The sequence below is a fragment of the Epinephelus fuscoguttatus genome, linkage group LG10, assembly GCF_011397635.1.
Source record: "Epinephelus fuscoguttatus linkage group LG10, E.fuscoguttatus.final_Chr_v1".
Lineage (NCBI taxonomy): Eukaryota > Metazoa > Chordata > Actinopteri > Perciformes > Serranidae > Epinephelus > Epinephelus fuscoguttatus.
In genome coordinates this window covers 31758305-31780734 of record NC_064761.1, presented here as the reverse complement: position 1 = coordinate 31780734, position 22430 = coordinate 31758305, and the positions used below count along the sequence as shown (strand labels likewise).

The 22430-nt window shown below is 42.1% G+C and overlaps 3 protein-coding genes across 3 annotated transcripts in view; 1 reads left to right on the top strand and 2 right to left on the bottom strand.

Moving 5' to 3' along the window:
• The window catches only part of lingo3a (leucine rich repeat and Ig domain containing 3a), a 61409-nt gene extending 57347 nt beyond the window's left edge, over window positions 1-4062 (bottom strand). The window contains exon 1 of the mRNA XM_049587233.1: window positions 3800-4062. The gene's annotated coding sequence lies outside the window, so the exon portion shown is untranslated. The remainder of the gene's footprint in view (window positions 1-3799) is intronic.
• Window positions 1-22430, top strand: part of zgc:92140 (uncharacterized protein LOC447854 homolog) — a 670238-nt gene that overhangs the window by 44149 nt on the left and 603659 nt on the right. The gene's annotated exons all lie outside the window — the stretch shown is intronic.
• The window catches only part of org (oogenesis-related gene), a 51006-nt gene continuing 43015 nt past the window's right edge, over window positions 14440-22430 (bottom strand). The window contains exon 5 of the mRNA XM_049587257.1: window positions 14440-15351. Within this exon, the coding sequence (XP_049443214.1) occupies window positions 15328-15351 (24 nt within the window). The 3' untranslated portion in view covers window positions 14440-15327. The remainder of the gene's footprint in view (window positions 15352-22430) is intronic.

The following is a 22430-nucleotide window of genomic DNA, read 5'->3' as shown; positions in this document are numbered from 1 at the left end:
AGTATACAAAGGCCCATGATCGTTGGAGCGGGACATCTTAACCGCAGCAGCTGACATGCCAGCGTGCCTGCAGGTATCTGACAGCCGCTCACAGGGGCACACACTCCTTTGCCTCCTCGTCGCTCCACACTGCCCTCTCCGTAAGAGCAGAGGTGCCCTCATCTTGCTGACAGCGGATGCATCCGCGCTTTACTGCTCTCATAAATACTCCAGAGTTGAAAAGAATGAGGCTGGGCATTGGCAGTGTTAAGCTGAGGTAATGTCACTATTGAGCATGGCTGACAGCTTTATGTGGCACAGAAAGCATCAAAATGAGAAGGTAAGTGTAGGAGTAGTAATGGGCAAGACTAACAGGCCTGATTCAACAATGCACTCCAAGGGCCACATAGACTTGTCAGCAGACATTTCATTACTGACACATAAATCTGTCAGATAGGGAGGCTAAGTGGCACCTCGGGTGCCATTAAGTGCTGTTGTATAATTGCATTCACTTCAATGCTGCTTTTCTCCTGTTGATTTTCAGACAGGAGCAGCCACTGTGGCTCCTGACATGCAGGGGGGAGTCCATGAGACGGTGATGGTACGTCTAAGACAAGAAAGACACAAGTCCATGTTTAATCTAAATTTAAAATGAAAATTAATTGACCTGGAAATATGCTTTTCATTAATCTATTATTTTACACACTGTGTAGGCCAGCACGAACAATTTGGGATTCGGATCCTCGAGAACACTTCAACAAGACAAAAGGAGGTGCAGATCGAACAACCCCACCTTTAATGACGACTCCTTCTTCCTCCTGAGCAACATCTATCCAAAAATCTATAGATCCAGTTCCCATGGGGAGCATGCACCAACTTTTTACTGAACCGTGTCACAGGATAAAAGTCTGAGATATTTAATTGGATGGTAAACAAACCTGCTAATGCCTCCGTCGCTGCACACAAGAAGTGAGTAATACAGTGAGGATGAAGCGCTGGTGTTTTAATTACAGAGATGTTACGGCAATGAAAAATTAAAAGATGTGCAACACAGTGCGTATGTGGATTTTTGCACTGCTGTGATTGTGATTAGTAAAATATCTCTAAGAGGGCAGGTGCCATGCCTCATAAAGCTATGCGCTTAAAGTACTACCTGCAATTCATGCGTAGGTGTAGATGTCAGGGGGAAGCATGGGACACATACCCCTTGATAACTAAAACACAGGCAATGACAAGACTTTACACCATAAATTGATGCAGAAAAAGCTCAAATTGTTGCATAAAAATTCATCAAAATGCAGAGAATTACATTTTTGATGCTCACAATTTTCTGGCACAGAACCCTCAACCCCCCAGTGTAGAAACAAAACCTTCACCCTTGGATTCAAGATGAAACTCAGGGTAGAAACCCTCATTAAGGGTTTAAGGCGTTGAGCCTGAAAAGTACTGTCTCCAGTTCGAATTCTGCCAGAGACCCTTGTTACATGTCACTCCGCAAAAAGAAAGATGGATGTGCAATCTCAAGTTGCGTGTCTTTGTAACACATCAGGGTAAAAACCCCATTAAGGATACAGATAGTCCAAGGGCGAAAGGAGTTGACCATGAACTGTAATGTCCCCTGTTCAAATACTCCCAAGGACCACGCATGTCACTCCCCATTAATCACTCCCCTAATTTCCTGTCATCTCCCTGCTGCCACCTGTCTCATAATACCCCAAAAATTACTTAAAGAAAACCCATTACAGTTGTGGCCAGCATCAAATGCACAGAAGCTTTTCAGTTATGTCAGAAATATCAGGATAAAAACCCACATTAAGGGGTGTACCGACAGGAGTTGACCATGAACTATTATGTCCCCTGTGTGAATATGGCCAGGGACCTTTGTTAGGTGTCGCTCCCCATTTATCACTCCCCTAATTTCCTGTCACCTCCCTACTGTCAACTTTCTAATAATGCCAACAAAATTACCTAAAGAAAACCAATTACAGTTGTGGACATCATCAAATGCATCACAAGTCTTTCAACTGTGTTCGAAACAAAAAGACAGCCGTGCAATCTCAATTATAATTTTCTTTTTTTTTTTTTTTGCATGTTTTTTAGTGTGTCAGGTTAAACACCCAAGTTAAGGAGTGTACCAATAGTTGAAGGGCGACAGGAGTTGACCATGAACCGAAATGTCCGCTATTCGAACACTGCTAGGGACCTTTGTTGGGTGTCACTCCCCTAACTCCCTGCCACCTGTCTAATAATGCCAACAAAATTACCTAAAAGGAAAACCCCATTACAGTTGTTGCCATCATCAGATGCCCAGCAAGTTTATTTCTATCTTTCAATTGTGTTAGAAACAGAAAGACGGCCGTGCTTTCTCAATTATAATTTGCATTTAGCTGCATGTTTTTTAATTTATCAGGGTAAAAACCCACGTCAAGGGGTGTACCGATAGTCGAAGGGCTAAAGGAGTTCACCATGAATTGTTATGTCCCCTGTTTGAATATTGCGGGGGACCATGCGCATTGCTCCCCATTTATCACTCCCCTAATTTCCTGTCACCTCTCTAATAATGCCACAAAAATTACCTAAAGAAATACCCATTACACTTGTGGCCATCATCAAATGTGCAGCAAGTTTATGTCTATTTTCAATTGTGTTAGAAACAGAAAAATGCCTGTGCAGTCTCATGAATTATTTCCAATCTGTTGCATGTTTTTGTAACGTAAAACATCAAGGGGTGTACCAAAAGTCGAAGGGGTAAAGGAACTGACCATGAATTGTGATGTCCCCTTTTCAAACACTGCCAGGGACCTTTGATGGGTGTCACACCCCATTAGTTACTCCCCTAATTTCCTGTCACCCCCTGCTGTCAACTTTCTAATAATGCCAACAAAAATACTTAAAGAAAACCCATTACAGTTGTGCTCACCACCTCTGCAGCAAGTTTGTTTCTATTTTTCAACTGTCTTAGAAGAACAAAGAAGACTTTGCAATCTAAATGATAATTTGCATTGAGTTTCATGTATTCAGGCTAATGTATGCAAGATTTGCTGATATAGTGACAAACCATGACAGACGGGGAACAAGATTAAAGCAAAACTGTATTCAGAGCGTGCTTATAAAAACAGTTTATTTCCAGAACTGCACTCAGAAGTGAACAGAGCCTGAATAAAAGCAGGAGCAGGAGCAAGAGCAAGAGCAGGAGCAGAGCGGGGAGAGGGCTGAGCAAACACAGGCATAGGCTTAGATGTGTCACGCCGACGACAGGCACCGAGCCTCTCACACTGAGATGACTGCAGGGATCGATCAAAGGCTGCCTTCCCCTCTCTGCCCCCCGTTTAGATCATTAAAACCTAATTGAGAACTGGTAACAAAACACACACACACACACACCATACACACCACGCTCACACAGAGTTGCTTCTGCTTGCATGGACGCAAAATCTCCAGGATGACAAAAGGAAAGCACAGGCAGCGTGAGATAATAAGAGCCCATGTCCATCTGAGTTAGAGAGCAAATCGATCAGGCGGGACTGCACCATGACAGTGTGAGAGGAGGCTGAGGGGGTAAACTAGTGTCACGATGATCACAGGGTGAATCTCATGCTCTCTGCAGGTCATCGGTCTAACTGAGTCCTGACCACTGAAATCTGGAGGAACACACAGGCGGTGGAGGCAAAAAGGATTAATCCCATGTGCATGATCTCACAGCTCAGAGCTATCTTTGGTCTGTAAAAGTGTCAGATAGCACATCAAGTGGACCACCAGATGAGTGTGTGTGTGTGTGTGTGTGTGCGCGTGTGTGCGTGTGCGTGTGAAGTTGGCTCACCCAGGACTAGAACTTGCACAGCTCTCCTTCCACATCTGCAAGCCTGGAGGTGCTCTGATCGCTGCTGGCCGTCTGCTCTGACTGTGGGTCTGTGCAAGATAATGTTGCTCCTTCAGCCTCTCCAGACACTGAGCTTCTTCCTCCTCCTCCTCCTCCTCCTCCTCCTCCAGCAGCAGCAGCGGCAGCAGCAACAGCAGCTGGACTTGACTGCATTCACTCACCTTCCCTCCTGTCTGTCTCTCCTCCTCGCAGCACTGCTGTTGAATTATCTACCGCCTCCCAGATGAGGAGTCCGGCTCTGTGCTCTCTGCTCTCCTGTCCTTTGTGTGAGGAAGGCAGCAGGAGCTCCTCTCACAGCGGGCTCTCGGCTCTGTGGCTCGGAGAAGCGGTGAGGGCTGCCACCGGCAGCGGCAGGCAGCTCGGACTGGCGGTGCTCTCGTTATTGGATTGCATGTGTATGAGTGTCCTGGCATTTGTGTGTGTGGGATGTGGAGCGTGGTGTGTGTCAGCGTGTGTGTGTGTCGGTCTGAAAGAGGACCCGGCTGCTGTTCATTGGGGCTCATCTGCGCTGCTCTCTCTCTCTCTCTCTCTCTCTCTCCCTCCCTGTTACTCGGGCTGTTTGGTGTTGCATTCACGTCCTGTGGGGAGAAAACGGAAGATGAGTTTTCTACTTAAAAATTCAGCTCACTTTAGCTTTCAGCTGGTGGATGTACTCACAACACTCTGCAGGGACACACTGTATGGAAATACATGTGGGACAAAACATACTGAATAAGATATTTTAAAATAACAGTGTGAATACAGATAAATGTAAAGTGTGGTAGTGTGGTTAACAGAACTATTCGTATGAAACCTCATTTCACCGTTTTTATTTTCTCCTTTTGAGAGACTCTTTTTAAAATTACAGGTGTAGCCTCAAAATGTTTATATACTTAATATTATATATACATATATACATATATATATATATATATATATATATATATACACACAAATATACATACATATATATACACACACACATATAAATATATATAAATATTTTTTTCCCTAGCTATGTGGGATCAGTAGGACCCAATACGTATTAAAAAAAACCTAAACCTTAACCTAAACAATCTCAAATCACATACTTCCATTAGTACACTTCCTTATAGTATACTAATGTGCACTATGTACTCATTGGCGTTGTGCGTGAATTTTGACAGGGTAGTGTTGTCTCAAACCAAACACATCTTTGTGCACTCACTGGAAATGATGACCACAAATTAGCTAGTTAGCAAACTAACATTAGCATTGGCGTTATCACTCACAGTACCAAATCCTTGCAGACTGCTAAATTAACCCAATAAACATACTGCTGGCATCTATCTGACAACAGTATAGTGGTGTTTAGTGCAAAACACTCATGTATTTATACAATGCAGCGGCATTCATGGTTGCACAGTCCTCAAACGCTATTTTCAGTTTGAAAAGTGGTCTCTCCTTTTCCGCTACGTAGCCAAGGTGGCAACCACTGAGGGTGAGAAGTGTCCATAGCTCCACACTCAACTTCTTGACCATTTGAGTGCACCATCCGGGTACTCAGTGCACTGCATTTTAACATACTTCTCAGAAGTGCACGATTTGAGACACAGCACCAGTGTCGTCAAATGAGCGCTTTCTAATTAACAGAGTCTTAGCTTGTTACTGTTGCTAAAATTGGTCAAATTTGTCGCCGTATCAAACTGCAAACATCATTAATCATAAATAAACAAGTTTCAACCATAAAATGAGATCAGGTTTTGTACCTTGTCCACTTTTGTGTCAGGATCATCTGCAGGCTGATTTGGCAGAGATGGCTGCCATCTTGTTTTTACATGGGTTACTGTACTGTGGTCTTACTACCACTAGATGGCCAAAAAAGTGCATGAACAAGGACAACAGGTCTTAGTTAAGCAAAATGAAGTATAAGGTCAAGTAAACTCACAATGCTATGTCGTCCATATGAGGACACAGGGTCTCAGGAGGACATAATGTATGCCACGGGTAAGTAACCTTTTAACATTATAATTTTCCTTTTTCATTGCTCTACGCCTAAAGTTCCATCAACTAAAGTGTGCGTCATATGTCTACAGCCTGGCGTAAATTTTGGTGAACCCAAATAGTGGTAGCTAGTTAGCAGTGGAGTCTCCCTCTCTAGGCTTGCTACTGATTCCAAATCCAAACAAGAAAAAGTCTCAGAGGACAACAGAGAACTTAGACTAATGGTGAGTGGGCAGATTTCCTTGCTTTCACCGCCAACGTTGCAAAGTAACAAATAATCAAAATCACAAATGAATGCTCATTTAGAACGATTAGCAATATCGATAGACTAATTTAGACCTAATAGGCTGTTACGTTTATTATAAAGCACAAATATGTATTGTGGCTCCAGACAAATTAAATAAAAAACTTTAGGCCCAAAAATGCTATTTTAATATAAAAGGTTGCTGACCCCTGGTCTATGCTCTCACCTTTCAGTTGATACTCATGCTGCCTTCCAGTTGGAGGTTGAAGCAGAGAATGTCAAACCCAAAATGATCGCATTCAAGCGGCAACCTCAGGGCCTAAAAATGAGAGACGCGTATGGCTGCAGACACATTCATTTTGTCTCTATAGCTAATTCATCATTCATGACACCTGCACATGAATTTTTACATAACTCACACATTAACATTTTATCACGGCTTAAATAAAGGTTGGGCTGCTTTTAGTGCAGACTGTCTGCACATACAGTCCATGGCTTCTCAGTCAGATCCACCCCTCGCTCCTCATCAATGCCAGCCTCTCGCCCAAATATAGTGATGTCACGGTAGCTATGTCCATTACTTTTACAGTCCATGGTTCTAGTACAAGTCGAAAAGCCAAAATGTTGTAAGCCACTGTTAGCAATACCAGCCACTGTAGCAATACCAGTTTATAAGAACACATTACGGCATATATTGCACATACAATGTGCGAAGCAGCCATCTTGGATCTTGAGGACAGGGGTGGTGAGGTTCCTCAGACTTTCTGACTTGGTAATGCGACTTCAGGGGGTCTCCTAGTTGAAATGTCTGACCTTACCAGTGCATATGGAGCTCACCATAATGCCCGCCCCTTTGCTCTTCAGCCAATCAGATGCTAACATAGTTGCTAACTACTGTTAACTGTAGCCTGCTAACTCCTGTTTAATCATCTATGAAATGACTCAACAATTCATCGGTTTATTCAAACCTCACCTGTGGGCAGCAAAACAAGCCAACACAACAGAAATATATTGTCACCTGATGAAGTTGATGCAGGGATGTTAGCAAACTACTGTCTATGCATATGACAGACCATAGAAAAATCAGCATTCATGTCAAGTTGTGTTTCATGGGAATACTCTTCACTGAGCTCTGCTTCGGTTTCTACAAACTCCCGAGGGAAATACCTGGTTATTTAGCACCCGAAGAGCCACATTTCTTCACCAACTAGCTGCCAACATTGACTGTATACTGTGTGCTGCCAGGCAGGTACTGAACAGCTGGATTTTAGATATTTTTCCCAGCTGAAAACAGTTGCCTGCAGCGGTAAGAGTAAAATGAAATAGTAAAGCTGTGGGCCATAAAACCAAAAACACTGAGATGAAAGAGGGTTGTAATGTTCCACAGAGGTGAAAGGAAGTTGAACCCACTTTCTCCTCAACCTGCCAGGTCCAATTCAGCTTCTTTAGACAACCAACAGAGAAAACATGTCTCTATACATGGACTGAGTGATATCAACATTATATTACACTCATTTGGCAGACTTATTTGAAGATATATCCACACATGGGCAGCAATTCAGGGTTCAGGGTCTTGCTCCAGGCATAGGCTGTATAAAAGAAATGGATAAAGCCACAGTGACGTCAACCATTGGGATGTAGACTACCATTCTGTAACCCTGTGTTTGACATCTTGGTTTTTGGAGCTAGAAATGACTATATTTGGACAACAGGGTGGAGCTTAGGAGAAGTGACGGATGGATCTGACTCAGAATCCGAGAACATCGACGTGGTAGTGACTTGTCATCACAACAGTCCAGTTTAGGACTAGGTGTTACAATCCCTGATGCACATACTTGAGACTATGAGTGGGAGTAATAGTGCCATCTGGGGTTCCGAGTTGGAGCCAAAGGGTTGGATGGATAGAAAAGTAGTAAAGAGTAATGGCAGATAGAAAAGTAAGAAGAATACTCCCTCATTTTGATGAGGGAAGAGAGGGGAGAGGAGAGAAGAAACAGGAGAAACCTAACTTTAATTGAGGTGGAGTTTAACTGGTCAATTGTTGCTGCACATACTTGTGATTGTAGGTTAGAGTTGGAGCCATGCCGGGGGAGGCTCATAGCTTCATTGGGGTCTTCAGGAGGGTACCCTCCTTCGCTGGGGTTTCGATGATAGGCCTACAACACCTCCAGAGAGCTAATCATCAACTGGCGTCCCAGGTGTGCCCCCCCAACTCCCCAACCTGTGAGGCGACAGTGCTAACCACTGCACCACGGCACTGTTAAGCAGTGTTTCTCAAATGGTGGTAGCCCTGTGGGTATCCTACCAATTTCATGGGGTACTTAAGATTTTTTTTAAAAAAAAGTTAATTTTAAAAATATCAGCCATGCGTTATTTCTAAAATAATTATACTATAATAAATTCAATACAAATGCCAATGTAAATTCAGTGAATCAGATTTTATATTTAGCATTCCTATTTTTAGTACAATCGCTAACTGCCGTAAACTGTCAACTGCTGCAACAAAGACAATCAGGTTAACCTTTGTTTACTGTGTATTCCTACCAAAAATATTTTGTCCTGGTCAGGAGGTACTTAATTGAGAAACTACTGCCCTAAAGTGTACTCTGCTTTATCGCCTATTTTACTCTAAATGGGACCATCATTTACAAAATAAACATTAGGCTGTATTTAAGAAGACTTGAAACCAGCGATTGAGACCATAAACTCATTAAGAAAATCTATACTGAAGTAAAAAATCAAGAGGTGGGGTCATTGTATCATAGACTGAATCACTGGAGTCGCCCCCTGCTGACCATTAGAATGAATGCAGGTCTCGGGCATTTCCGCATCAGCTTTACTTTTCAGACCCTGAGGCTTCGTCCACTTCTTTTTCACAGTTTACGGCCCCAGGACACAAAAGCAGAGCTGCAGATTAAACCACCAACTCTACAGCCAAACCCACTCCACCAACTGAGCAACAGCTGCCCTTACTACAGTGAAAGTGGAGAGAGGGTGGTGGCGAGCTGTGCCAGTTGGTTGAAACCGTTAGACAGCGTTGAGGGGTGGATTATATTTCATTTCACGGTGAGTGTCGAAAGAAGCTCTTGCTTCTTTAAATCTCCACAGGAGTGAAGCCAAAACCATTTGTATCTTTAAAATTCCATTACAGGATACAACTTAGATGTTTAGTGAACACTTGCATGAATTTGTTTTTTAATCTCCAAGTCATTTGCATTTTATACCAAGGATATTTTCTGTTGGAACCAGTACAATATTAATGTAGAATTATTCCCACAAGACACATGACTCAAACATGAGTTTTCGTACAAGAAAGATAAATACATTCAGTTTGTTATTGTCATTATCGATCACAGAAAGTACACCACAGCCCACAGGAAGTGTCAATATGATCACATTACCATATTAAGAATGTGTGAGCTAAAAAGATGTATGGATATATTTACAGTTTAAGCAGACCGGGCACTTTTCCCACACCATTCATTCTTAACTAAAGTGCTGGGAGTCCCATTTTTACTCTTTAATGGGCTCAGATGCCGACAAGGACGGGGAGACTCGCACTCTTCCTCCAGGCATCCTCACACATCTTTTACATTTCACTGCCGCTTTTTAACAGAGCATAAATCGGAGCCCGAGGCGGTGCAGAAGTGTCATATCCAGGTGAAAATGGAGGCTGTGCCATGTTTCATCCTATCTGCAGTCTGCGTTGCTGTCCTCAAAATACACAATGGAGCTTTCCTGTGCTGCAGTCTCTGTGCATGTGTGGTCTCTGAGCGCTTGAGTCACTCCTCAAGTGAAAAATTAAAATGGAGACTGTACACGGGCTGATTTTTATTACAGGATCTAAACGTTGCTACTGGTTATTGCATTTTTTTTATCCCAAACTGTTGGACTGCAACAGCCTGTGGCACAATGACCTTCATGAATGTCATTTTCCCCTCAACTGTCTCCAGGTAAAAGCTTTGCTGTGAGGACAAAGACACTATGTTTTTTGGCTGAGTAGCTGTGTAGCAGCTTTACAATAATACCACAGCATAGTAATAATCACCATTCCTTCCTTTCATGCTTCGTACCTGCGGGAGGCTGTGAAACAAAGTCCGCTCTGGATTCCAGGGGCTTTTCTGGCTGAATATTTTCAAGGGTTTCTGCAGAAGTATTGAGGGGGTGGGTGTTGATAAACACGTTATACATAAAACATGAAGGCGATGTACCTGCCTACTGTGCAGGTTGAAAAGGCTGTACATCAACTCTAGGGCTTTACAGCCATTTGTCAAATTGAAAGCACTGCTTACCCTCACTTTCTGTGTGTGGGTGTGAGGGGCTGAGTTACCAAAAAAACAAAAACCATAGTCATGGTCCTGAGATCCAAATGCTGAGGTACTCAGGCAGAGATCTACAGCACTTGAATGCATTTATGTAAGTATTTTTTAGTGGTGGTACTTACTTTGTGGTATGCACTTATTTTAGTCTGCAGCATTTCAGAGGGAAATCTGCACACCCTTGATCGCTGGTCCTTATTTTATTAATAACATTTAAGTCCCCAGACCTTCATCTGATAAAATTCATACAGTGAAGCAGCACCACATACAGTATTATGCTCCCTGGCATTATGAATTTGACCCGAGAAAGGTCACTTGTCAACTTAACTTTAATCGCTAATTGGTACCCAGAGGAAAATATTGCAAAAATAAAAAATAAAGCACAAACTTTTCTTCACAGCAAGTACAAAATGTTTGCAATTGTAGTCTTAATATATGTGTTTATAAAGGATTTGAGTTCTTGTTGTAAAGGTCCAGTGTGTAGGATTCAGGGGGATATATAAGTGCTTTCTTCAGTGTACAATCACCTGAAAATAAGATTCGTTGTTTTTCGTTACCTTAGAATGAGCCGTTATATCTACATAGGGAGCAGGTCCTCATCTCCAGAGATTGCCATGTATCAACACCATGTTCCTACAGTAACCCAGAACGGACAACCAAATTCTGGCCTTGGTAGGGCCATTCGTGTTTTTGCATTGACCACCATAGTTAGCAGCCCCTACACAATGAGAGCATCGTCAAAACAGATTTTTCAATGTGAAACTGCTTTATTCAGAGTTTTTACCGGTTTAAACCACAGGGTACCTTTGTTTTGGAGAGGAGAAGACCTCAGTGGATAATATAGCTCATGATGAAACCCCTCCTGCCTGTCTGGATCAATAAGGTGAGCACACGTTAGCAGGTGCTGAGCTAGCGGGCTGATCTGTAACGTGAGACTGCCTTATTCAGTGTTTTTACTTGTTTTAATCATCTGGTCAGTTTGTTTTGGAGAGGAGGAGACCGCTGAGGACAACGGTATGGTAAGGTAAGGTCAGGTCAGGTCAGATCAGGTAAGATAAGATACACCTTATTGATCCCACAATTGAGAAATTCCAGTGTTACAGCAGTCAAGGAGAATTTAAACTTAAAAAACTTAAAACTTAAAAACTAGGCATGCAAAATAAAGTACAAAAATACAAGAAACGGCGATAAATAATAACAATAACAATGATATAATAATAATGAGCAGTGAATAAAAATGAGCAGTGGATTAAAGAGAGCATATCTAGTGCAAGTGATTGTATGTGCAAAAAACAGCAAACAGCTGTGGTGCTGGCTCCCAATAAAAACCTCCTGAGCAATGAACACTGAAGGGATGGGAGTTTAGTTTCAGCTGGTTGCAATCTGCAGTCCTCACAACTAGATGCCACTAAATCCCCCTAAATCTTACACACTGTTCCTTTAAGCCTGTAGGAGGGTGTACATTTTTCTTGTATCGACACAAACTCTTGACTCTTCCATAACTTATCGAAGACAACTGAGAAGACAGCAGAGTAGTTAAAATCTGTATCTCTGTGAGGGGTGGGCAGAACTGAAAATGTATACTCAAGAAAAAGTACAACTACCTTCATAAAAAAAAATGACTCCAGTAAAAGTGAAAATTACCATGTAAGAAACCTACTACCTAGCTATGGTGTGGAACCTTATATGAAGTATAATTTAAACAAAAGACAAAGATCCCGATATGCTCAGTTGCACTCAGGAACATCACCATTAGCTTCAGAGACTGGAAGGTTTAACACCACCCCAGAGGACGACACTTTTGTTGTGTCATTAAGGTGAAGTTAAGAGTGAGGTTCATTTCTTGTTCTACTGTCCTGTATATGAAGACATAAGGGATGTACTTTTCAATAAAATTACTCCTATTTATGTTGATTTCTTTTGGTTGGATATTCATGAAAAACTTGAGGGTTGGGCATGTGTTTGTGTGCATGACTCAAAATAATCATCATCAATCATCCAACTCAATTAAAAGTGCCCAGTTAATAAAGTACTTAAAGAACAATTTACTTTCCATTTTAATATTCTCAGGGTGTGTGGGCCAGTGCAAAATAATTAAAGCACTTGTCAATAAAACGTTCCTAAATTAATCCTAACTCCTTTAATAAGGATTAATGTGTTTAAAAGTCTAACAGACCACTCACTACTACATAAGTTAATGTCATTATCATAACATTAAAGATTAACACAGTAGAAATAAACATACTGGTTAGCTTGTTAACTACACATTCAGCTACATTATGTCAGGCTTATGTTCGATGTGCTTGCAGCAGTCAGAAGGGAAATTTTAAGAGATCTCAGTGTTTTTCAGAAGGCACAGCAAGCACTTTATAAATGATCTTTTTAGAAAAGTATGGCCAGGGTAGACACCGGAAGCTGCCTCTTGTTGTGGGTTTTGCTCGCATCGTGATCAAAAGACAGGTGGTGCTTCATTTTCTTTCAAGCAGCTGGAAGCTTTGCATCTGCGTTAGGGGCGCTCCTCATGCTCTCCCCACTACACTCAATCCTCACATTGGTAGCAGGCTAGTTGGTATAAATGGCACATGTAGTTAAGTAAAGAGTAAATTACTGGCTCAAAAATATACTTGAGTAAAGACTAGAAGTACAGTTTAAAAAAAGGAACATGAAAAGTACGTGTTCCTTAAAAAAATTAAGTGTTTTACTCATGTTTGTTACTTGTAATGTGTTTCTACCGCTGATATAGGATACAAATATTTTTGTATTATCTTCTGATTTGATGTTGTCTGCAGTGAATACAGGGAGACAAGACATATGAATGGATGGTAATATTATTAACTGTCAGCTTTACAGAGATACCGTCTCAATAAAATGGCTGTTTCTGAATTCACAGCAGTTTGTAGTGTTTGCAAAATATCTTCCCTTCACGCCATTAATCTTGCAGTGTTAGCAACTGGTGCAACAGCATCTGACGCAGCGACTACAGTAAATCACAATTACAAATGCAGCTACAAAAGTGAGTCATATTAAGCTGAATACCAATCAGTGTTACAGTGTGTGTCAGCTTGAATAATTAACGGGCAATAGCCTTTTAAAATGAGTCTCAAAAGAAGGAAAACTGCAGCGCACACAAGTAGACCCTTAACAATACTGAGTAAAAGACATTTACCAACATCACAAACCTAAAAAATGACCATCAACGCTTGAACACTATCAATAGTCTATACACATGACATAACATGATGAGCTCCTCAAAACAGTTATTTACTACAGCAGTGTTGCTCTGAGCTGAACACATCTACAACCACAGCCCACCTTGACTGAAGGCCATTAGCAAAGATTTACCAAACGCTTCTGCAAGTTTTATGTCTCTGAGATTCACCCACTCACACACACAAAAACAAAAAGCTAATGGCCTCGGGCAACTTAAAGAGGTTCTGCCCATTAATGTATGCCCACTCACTCGAAACAAAACACATCACAAAGAGGAAAAAGTGCAGATTTGAGTGAATGGAGGACAAAGAGAAGCACAGCAGTGGGATGTGGCACATGCCTACTTTACATTTTCTGAAAAATAATTCTGCCAGAATTCAGAAAGCGAGTGGTTGAGTGGGGAAGTTTGAGAGTATTTTGGGGGGAAAAACAACAGGGCATGAATATATGAATACCATTCTGCTGTAGAGGACGGATTTTGGCTTAATGGGATTTTTTTTTTTTGTGAATAGTAAAAATCATCAAGATATGCGAGTGTTCAGTGCACTGGCTCCCAACTTTTTTGGCGTGTGACCTTTTAAAAGGTCCCGTGTGTAGGATTTAAGAGGATATGCTTGCAGAAATATGTTTCTTTAGTGTATAATCACCTGAAAATACAAACTGATTTGAGGATTTAATCAACTCAATGGTGTGTCGGTTAGGACAGATGAACACAAGCAGGAAGTTGCACTTCACTCTTTTATTTTAAGGAAGTTTGGGTCGGTTTTCTGATAACAGAAAAAAAAAAAAGAATATTAAACTAGACATCATGATCCCTGATTTGTGATAATTAACAATCGAACAAAGGTAATTTAACTTCAAACACAATACCTATCACCTAGGAATCAGGAAATAACTGAAATTCAACCAGGAAAACTTTAGTCAGAGGACAGTTAACTTCCATTTGGAGTATTATATTTGGCAGTATGGCTCTGTTCTGGGGCCTCTGTCGTTCCTCGGGCCTAGGCAGAAAGCCTCTTCCAAGCGCCTACATGGAAAGCATAAGGCGAAGAGAGCAAATCTCTCCACCCCTCCACATACCTGCGTGGAAAGCCATAAGGTAGAGAGAGCAAACCTCTCTGCCCTTTCATGTGCACGAGGAAAGCCTGAGGCAGAGGCAAACCTCCCTGCCCTTCCATGCACCTACATGGAAAGCCTTAGGCAGGGAGAGCAGCAGCAAAGACCCCCAGGAACAGAACAGAGCAGCACCAATGACAAACAGAAATGACACTGATAAGTCAGACACAGCAAGAAAAGGAGGAGCTGGGGTGGAGCAAGGTAGCAAAGTGGTTTGCAGAGGAAGCAGCAACAGTAGGCAGGCCAGAGCAGTTTAAATAAGGCACCCTGAATGAGATTAGCCAAGTGGTTGCATAGAAAGGAATCATGTGATCTACCAGCTGACTCCCTTCCATCAATCAGCTGAACCATCAGTTGATTGACTGTGTGAGATCAGATGATGCAGCTGGGATGTGAGCTGAGCTTGACACTGTGTCCTGCCTGAACTAGCACTTTGCTCAATTAAAACTTAACACCACAAATAAATAATGATCCTCTAAGGATACTCTAAATGCATTTAAATCAAAGGAGACTCACAATCCATGTCTTCAGTTCAAACAGTTCGATGGAAGGATCAGGCTGGCCCACATGCTTCTTTGTTCTCCAGGGTAAAAAGGACTGCCACCCGTGAGTTGTGGCTACACATAGATTCTGGGCTCTGCCTATTCAAGAAGAGGGAGGCACATATATTATACACATATGATTATTGTCACATATGTATACTATCAGATATTAATATATACTTTCAACATATTGTACCACAATAGCCAGAATTATAACTACAATATTATTACTTTCATTAATGTTGTTGTAGGCTACTGTCATTACCGTCTGTCCTGCATCTCTCTCTGTCTGTCTCTCTTTCTGTCTCATTGTGACATACGGATTACTGTTAATTTATTATGTCGATCTGTTCTGTACGACATCTATTGCACGTCTGTCCGTCCTGGAAGAGGGATCCCTCCTCAGTTGCTCTTCCTGAGGTTTCTACCATTTTTTTCTCCCGTTAAAGTGGTTTTGTTGTGGAGTTTTTCCTTATCCGTTGTGAGGGTCCTAAGGACAGAGGGATGTCGTATGCTGTAAAGCCCTGTGAGGCAAATTGTGATTTGTAATATTGGGCTTTATAAATAAAACTGAATGGGTGCTTGAGGATCTTCCACACCCTTAGAATGAGCCATTTATATCTACAAAGGGAGCGGGTACTCGTCCACGGACTCCGCCATGTTGCATTGCCATGTTTCCACAGTGGCCCAGAATGGACAAACCAAACACTGGCTCTAGAAAGGGTCATTTACATTTTTGCATCATCCACCTTAGTTAACAGCATCTTCGTAATGAGCCAGGAAAACACTTATTTTTTAGTGTTTTACTGGTTTAAATTACGAGTGTGTTTGTTTTGGAGAGGAAGTGACTTCTGTGGATCTTTCGGCACCTAGTAAAAACCTCCTTGGGGTGTTGGTCGCTTTTTGGTAGAGCAGGCATCCCATGTACAAGGCTGTTGCCGCAGCGGCCCGGGTTCGACACCAGCCTGTGGTGCTTTGCTGCATGTCATTCCCTCTCTCTCTCTCTCTCCCCCTTTCACACTTGACTTTCCTATCAATTAAAGGCAAAACTGCCCAAAAAAATATCTTAAAGAAAAAAAAAAAAGAAAAAAAACTCCTGAATGTCTGCATCAGAAAGACAGGTGAGCACACGTTAAATTACCAGAGAAAATAGGTGAGCACACATTGGCAAGTGCTAGGCTAGCGGCCCTTGTGTGACAAATGAAATGAAGGAACGTTTGCGGAAAATTTGGTTTCCGCTAAAAACCTCCTGAACAACAAACACTGAACGAATCCTTAGGAAGTTGGCGCTTGGCAATGGGAGAAACTTCAGCTGGTTGCAATCTTCGATCTTTAGGCCTACCTCTAGATGCCACTAAATTCTACACATTGCTCCTTTAAAGGGAAGCAATGTCTCCTCACTATCCCTTGTCCTTGTCCCTTGTGTCTTAGTTAAATGATCTGTCTCTGAAAAACAGAAACTCTTTAATCCAAATTGTGAAATGGGTTTGTAAGTTCATAGATGAGTCACAACTCAACCTATCAGCTCTTTACTCTTCACAGCTGCAGCGTAAGGTGATGAATGATGAATTCCAGCTTCTTAGCTCTGGCCTTTGGTTTGCGCCCCCTAAGTGCAGGAGAAAGTGATATAGAGATACCTTTGCACCTGCAGCTACGGCACCACTGAACACTGCTAGCACAAGATGATGCACTTATTGGTGCTTAAAGCTTTGGAGTGAGCGGATGAGTGGATGTAAAAGTCTTGACATTCTTCGGTGTTCTTATACATTGATACTGTTTTGATATGGAATGAAAGTTGTTTTAAAGTATTTTGTTTAATTTTCTTTGAGTCTGTATTGCTGTGATGTCTCGTTTTGGAATGCTGAGTTTCCCATCTGCACAACAAGTTTACCCTTGGGTGCTAATAAAGAAACTTTGACCTTGTCAGTTTTCATATGTCTGAGAGGTGCAAGCAGCTCATGCAAAGACTGATGTTGCCTTCTCGAATAGTTTCATTCAAGCAACTTTTACAAGCCTCAAGATGTCACAACAAACAAATTCAAGAGTCTACAGCCATGCTAGCAGCTTTGAGAGACTCTGTGTAGACACAGCAGTGCTTTGAGCTGATGGTAACTTGAGCATGCTAACATGATTACAATGACAATGCCTACATGCTGATGTTTAACAGGTGTAACATTCACCATATCCACCATCATGGTTTAGCGTGGGTGGAGGGTGGGGGGCGTATTCTGTGGTCACAACCTTGAATTAACTACGATTTGATTGAGGGATACCAAGGCCAACATGGAGTTTGACTATTTTGAAGCCCTTTCTGGTGATCTGAGCCAAGATAGGCCTATATACATATAAATATATTACTGTACTTTAAACTTGCCAAACCTATAATGAGCTTTGCACCTGTACAGCCAGTCACTAAGCAGCTCTTTGACATGTTTATATATATATATATATATATATATATATATATATATATATATACACACAGTACAGGCCAAAAGTTTGGACACACCTTCTCATTCAATGCGTTTTCTTTATTTTCATGACTATTTACATTGTAGATTCTCACTGAAGGCATCAAAACTATGAATGAACACATGTGGAGTTATGTACTTAACAAAAAAAGGTGAAATAACTGAAAACATGTTTTGTATTCTAGTTTCTTCAAAATAGCCACCCTTTGCTCTGATTACTGCTTTGCACACTCTTGGCATTCTCTCCATGAGCTTCAAGAGGTAGTCACCTGAAATGGTTTCCACTTCACAGGTGTGCCTTATCAGGGTTAATTAGTGGAATTTCTTGCTTTATCAATGGGGTTGGGACCATCAGTTGTGTTTTGCAGAAGTCAGGTTAATACACAGCCGACAGCCCTATTGGACAACTGTTAAAATTCATATTATGGCAAGAACCAATCAGCTAACTAAAGAAAAACGAGTGGCCATCATTACTTTAAGAAATGAAGGTCAGTCAGTCCGGAAAATTGAAAAACTTTAAATGTGTCCTCCTAGAGTGGAGTCGCAAACCATCAAGCGCCATAACTAAACTGGCACATGAGGATCAGAAAGGAAGACCAAGAGTCACCTCTGCTTCTGAGGATAAGTTCATCCGAAATACCAGCCTCAGAAATCGCAAGTTAACAGCAGCTCAGATCAGAGAACAGATGAATGCCACACAGAATTCTAGCAGCAGACCCCTCTCGAGAACAACTGTTAAGAGGAGACTGCGCGAATCAGGCCTTCATGGTCAAATAGCTGCTAGGAAACCACTGCTAAGGAGAGGCAACAAGCAGAAGAGATTTGTTTGGGCCAAGAAACACAAGGAATGGACATTAGACCAGTGGAAATCTGTGCTTTGGTCTGATGAGTCCAAATTTGAGATCTTTGGTTCCAACCGTGTCTTTGTGAGGCGCAGAAAAGGTGAACGGATGGATTCCACATGCCTGGTTCCCACTGTGAAGCATGGAGGAGGAGGTGTGATGGTGTGGGGGTGTTTTGCTGGTGACACTGTTGGGGATTTATTCAAAATTGAAGGCACACTGAACCAGCATGGCTACCACAGCATCCTGCAGCGACATGCCATCCCATCCGGTTTGCGTTTAGTTGGACAATCATTTATTTTTCAACAGGACAATGACCCCAAACACACCTCCAGGCTGTGTAAGGGCTATTTGACCAAGAAGGAGAGTGATGGAGTGCTGCGGCAGATGACCTGGCCTCCACAGTCACCGGACCTGAACCCAATCGAGATGGTTTGGGGTGAGCTGGACCGCAGAGTGAAGGCAAAGGGGCCAACAAGTGCTAAACACCTCTGGGAACTCCTTCAAGGCTGTTGGAAAACCATTTCAGGTGACTACCTCTTGAAGCTCATGGAGAGAATGCCAAGAGTGTGCAAAGCAGTAATCAGAACAAAGGGTGGCTATTTTGAAGAAACTAGAATATAAAACATGTTTTCAGTTATTTCACCTTTTTTTGTTAAGTACATAACTCCACATGTGTTCATTCATAGTTTTGATGCCTTCAGTGAGAATCTACAATGTAAATAGTCATGAAAATAAAGAAAACGCATTGAATGAGAAGGTGTGTCCAAACTTTTGGCCTGTACTGTATATATATATAAATTACCATTTTTCAAGGTAGTTCTCTGCACTGCTAAAAATAGTGCTGGAGTGTCTTTCCACCAGAGTTGACTTTGAGAATGTAGAATATCTTTATTGTCATTGTACATGTACAATGAAATTCCACTTATTGCACAACTCCTTTATATTGCACTCAAACATATTGCCACAGTCAAGCATTTGTGCATTCATTAAGTGCAGTTACTGTGTTTGGATAAAAGCTGTTAACTGAGAACTGGATTAACTGAAAATTTGACCTGATGATGACACTAGAGGAAATGTCAGAGGTTCACCAAAGTATTAGAATTCATCCTGAGGGTGACATGAATATGTGTACCAACTGTCATGGCAATCCATCCAATGGTTGCTGAGGTATTTTGGTCTGACACAAGTGATGGACCAACTGACCTGCCATCAGCAGAGTCACTTGCATGGCTAAAAATAAAGATTACAGAAAGCCAGAAAAAACTTAATAGATAATTTGTGTAGCAGAAATGATTTCCTATCTCCTTAATCATCTCGCAACGCCTCAAATTCAGCTTTTAACTTCTTCTGGGAAGTCATGTTCTCACTTTGTGGGTTTAAAAGACATAGCAGATGCGCACATCCAAAAACCGCTTAAGGCAGGTGCTCGATGAAAAGAACAGCAATAAACAACATGAAAAAAGTCCACACATTATAGCTCCCTTGAGTGCAATTCATTGGCACATCACAAGTATTGTCTTGTGGATGTGCCAATAACTTGCACTTAAGGGAGCTACAGTGCGCAGATTGTTTTCATGTTGTTTCTCACTCAGTGGGTGAAAACATACATCACAAAATACAATGGATTCATGGGTAGTATTTGTTCAGCATTACATTATCATGAAACATCATGTTTATTTGCACCTGTCAAAATACAAAGTGCTTTAAACACAACAAACGACAAACATAACAACAGAAATGAAATAATATAACATGATAGTACATAAGACGGTAAATGGTTGTGCATGAGGCATCACATTTATGTGCATCCATGTGTATGATACCTGCTTTGCATGCACACCAGTGAGTGTTCAGGAGTGTGTCCTGCAGCTTTACACTGAGTGCCGTGCTGAGCCCATCTGGCCTTTGGCTGCTGCTGGACAGGCCAGACCGCTGCAGCTGTGAACCACCAACGAAAAGAGCAACCACATTACTTACAGGAGCTGTGTGTGTGTGTGTGTGTGTGTGTGTGTGTGTGTGTCAGTGAGAAGGCATGCAAGCACAGTGTTAGATCTTCACTGCAGCCGTGAAAAAGGTGAGTAATCGTTGCTGCTCAGCTCGTCTCTCTGCTCTGGACTGCCTGTGGGTGAGGCGAGCTCAGAGGTGGTACATGTACTTCACTAACAGTGCAGACATATTCAGGCAGCAAGTGCATTTATCTCACCACAAGCACGAATGTACACAAAGTTGGCACAAATAGCACCTGCCTGTGCTGGTGTGGTGAGCCGCTGATTTCTCCTCTGTGCTATCTGCGGTGCAATTAAGAAGACATGGCTTGTGAGGACAGAAATTAAGTGACAACGCTGTGTGTAAAATGCAGAATTCATCAGAAGACAAGCCAAAACCAGATGAAACATGAAAGATTTTTACGTGCAAGCTCGAAACATGACTCAATCAAATATGGTGGGTACAAACAAATTGTTAAGTCCCGTGCTAAATTTAACTTTGATGTCATGTAGTTTCTGCCTGTGACTCAGTGTCCTCATCCTCATCACTGCAATGTCTCCTCAGTTCCACGGCTCTCTGTATGTGATGTTTGTGAGCAGGCCTTTTAAACTTTTCTCCTTTAATATGATGTGATGACTTGAAGTGAGGATTTCCATGCTGTATCCAGGCAGAGGCAAGATGAGTAATGTGCTGGTGCTTCAGTGTTTGCGTGACATATTGTGTGTATGTGTGTCTGTGTAGGCTGGACAGTCCTACACCCGCCGGCTTGGACAAAGGTTGGTGACTCACCAGAGCTCCGCCGAAGCAGGAAGAAAAACAAAGTGATATAGAGAAGGCAAGGAACTGGATTAGTGGTGACTCAGAGGAGAGGAGAGGATGGAGGGATGGAGGTCCATAGGGAGCCCACAGACCCAAAGGGAGAGGAGAAATGTGCGAGCAGAGAGTCGCAGGAGGAAGAGGCAAAGAGGGGACGTCTGTATCCCCCTGAAGACTGATCTGTTGGGAGTGAGGGAAGGCTGAGTATGAAGTAAATAAAGATTGGAAGAGACCAAAAGGGGAGGCTAAGCAGCACCCACTGGGACTCTGAGGGAAGCAGCAAGGAGGAAGAGGAGAGGAGACAGCTTGGAGGAACTCTGGAGACTAAAGACACACAAAATTTCTTTTGGCTGTGGACAGGAGACCATATTTGCTCGAGTAAATACTGAGAATATGTATGTGTGTGTGTGTGTGTGTGTGTGTGTGTGTGTGTGTGTGTGTGTGTGTGTGTGTGTGCACGCAATTACACACTTGCTTTTCTTACGACAGTGTTTACATAAACAGGAACCAGAGACCGCAGTGGCTGTGGGCCTCGAGCAGCTTCTGACTTCTTGCATTATGTCAGCCTGCTTTGCAAATCAGCACAGCCAGAAGTGGAGAGGTATGGAGCTTAACTATTTCCACTGGGAGTAACCGTAATGATTTAACAGACTTCTTCTTACTTTCTGTGCTGCAGAGCCTGAACATCATCTTAAAGGCACCCTGTGGGGTTTTGACCTCTAGTGGCGCTTTACATGTAAAGCAGAGCTTTGATGAGTGTATCTCCGAGGCAAGTTGTAAATATCAGTCGGTGGTTGTAATTTACGAGAGGAAGAAGAAGAAAGATCAGAGGCCAATGTACAAAATGAGCAAAACACATAGAAATGGTTTTGCAAACTGTTCGATGAAGTAGTAAATTATTTCAACATGCGTAAAGGCCCAGACACACCAAACTGACATCGAAGAACTGGCGGTGACGAAGGCCTGTTGATTCAACAAGCTGAAATGGCCGAAAATAAAGCCAACAAAAGCCAACTAGTGCCAACAGTGCAGGACACACGACACAAACTACGGCAACAAA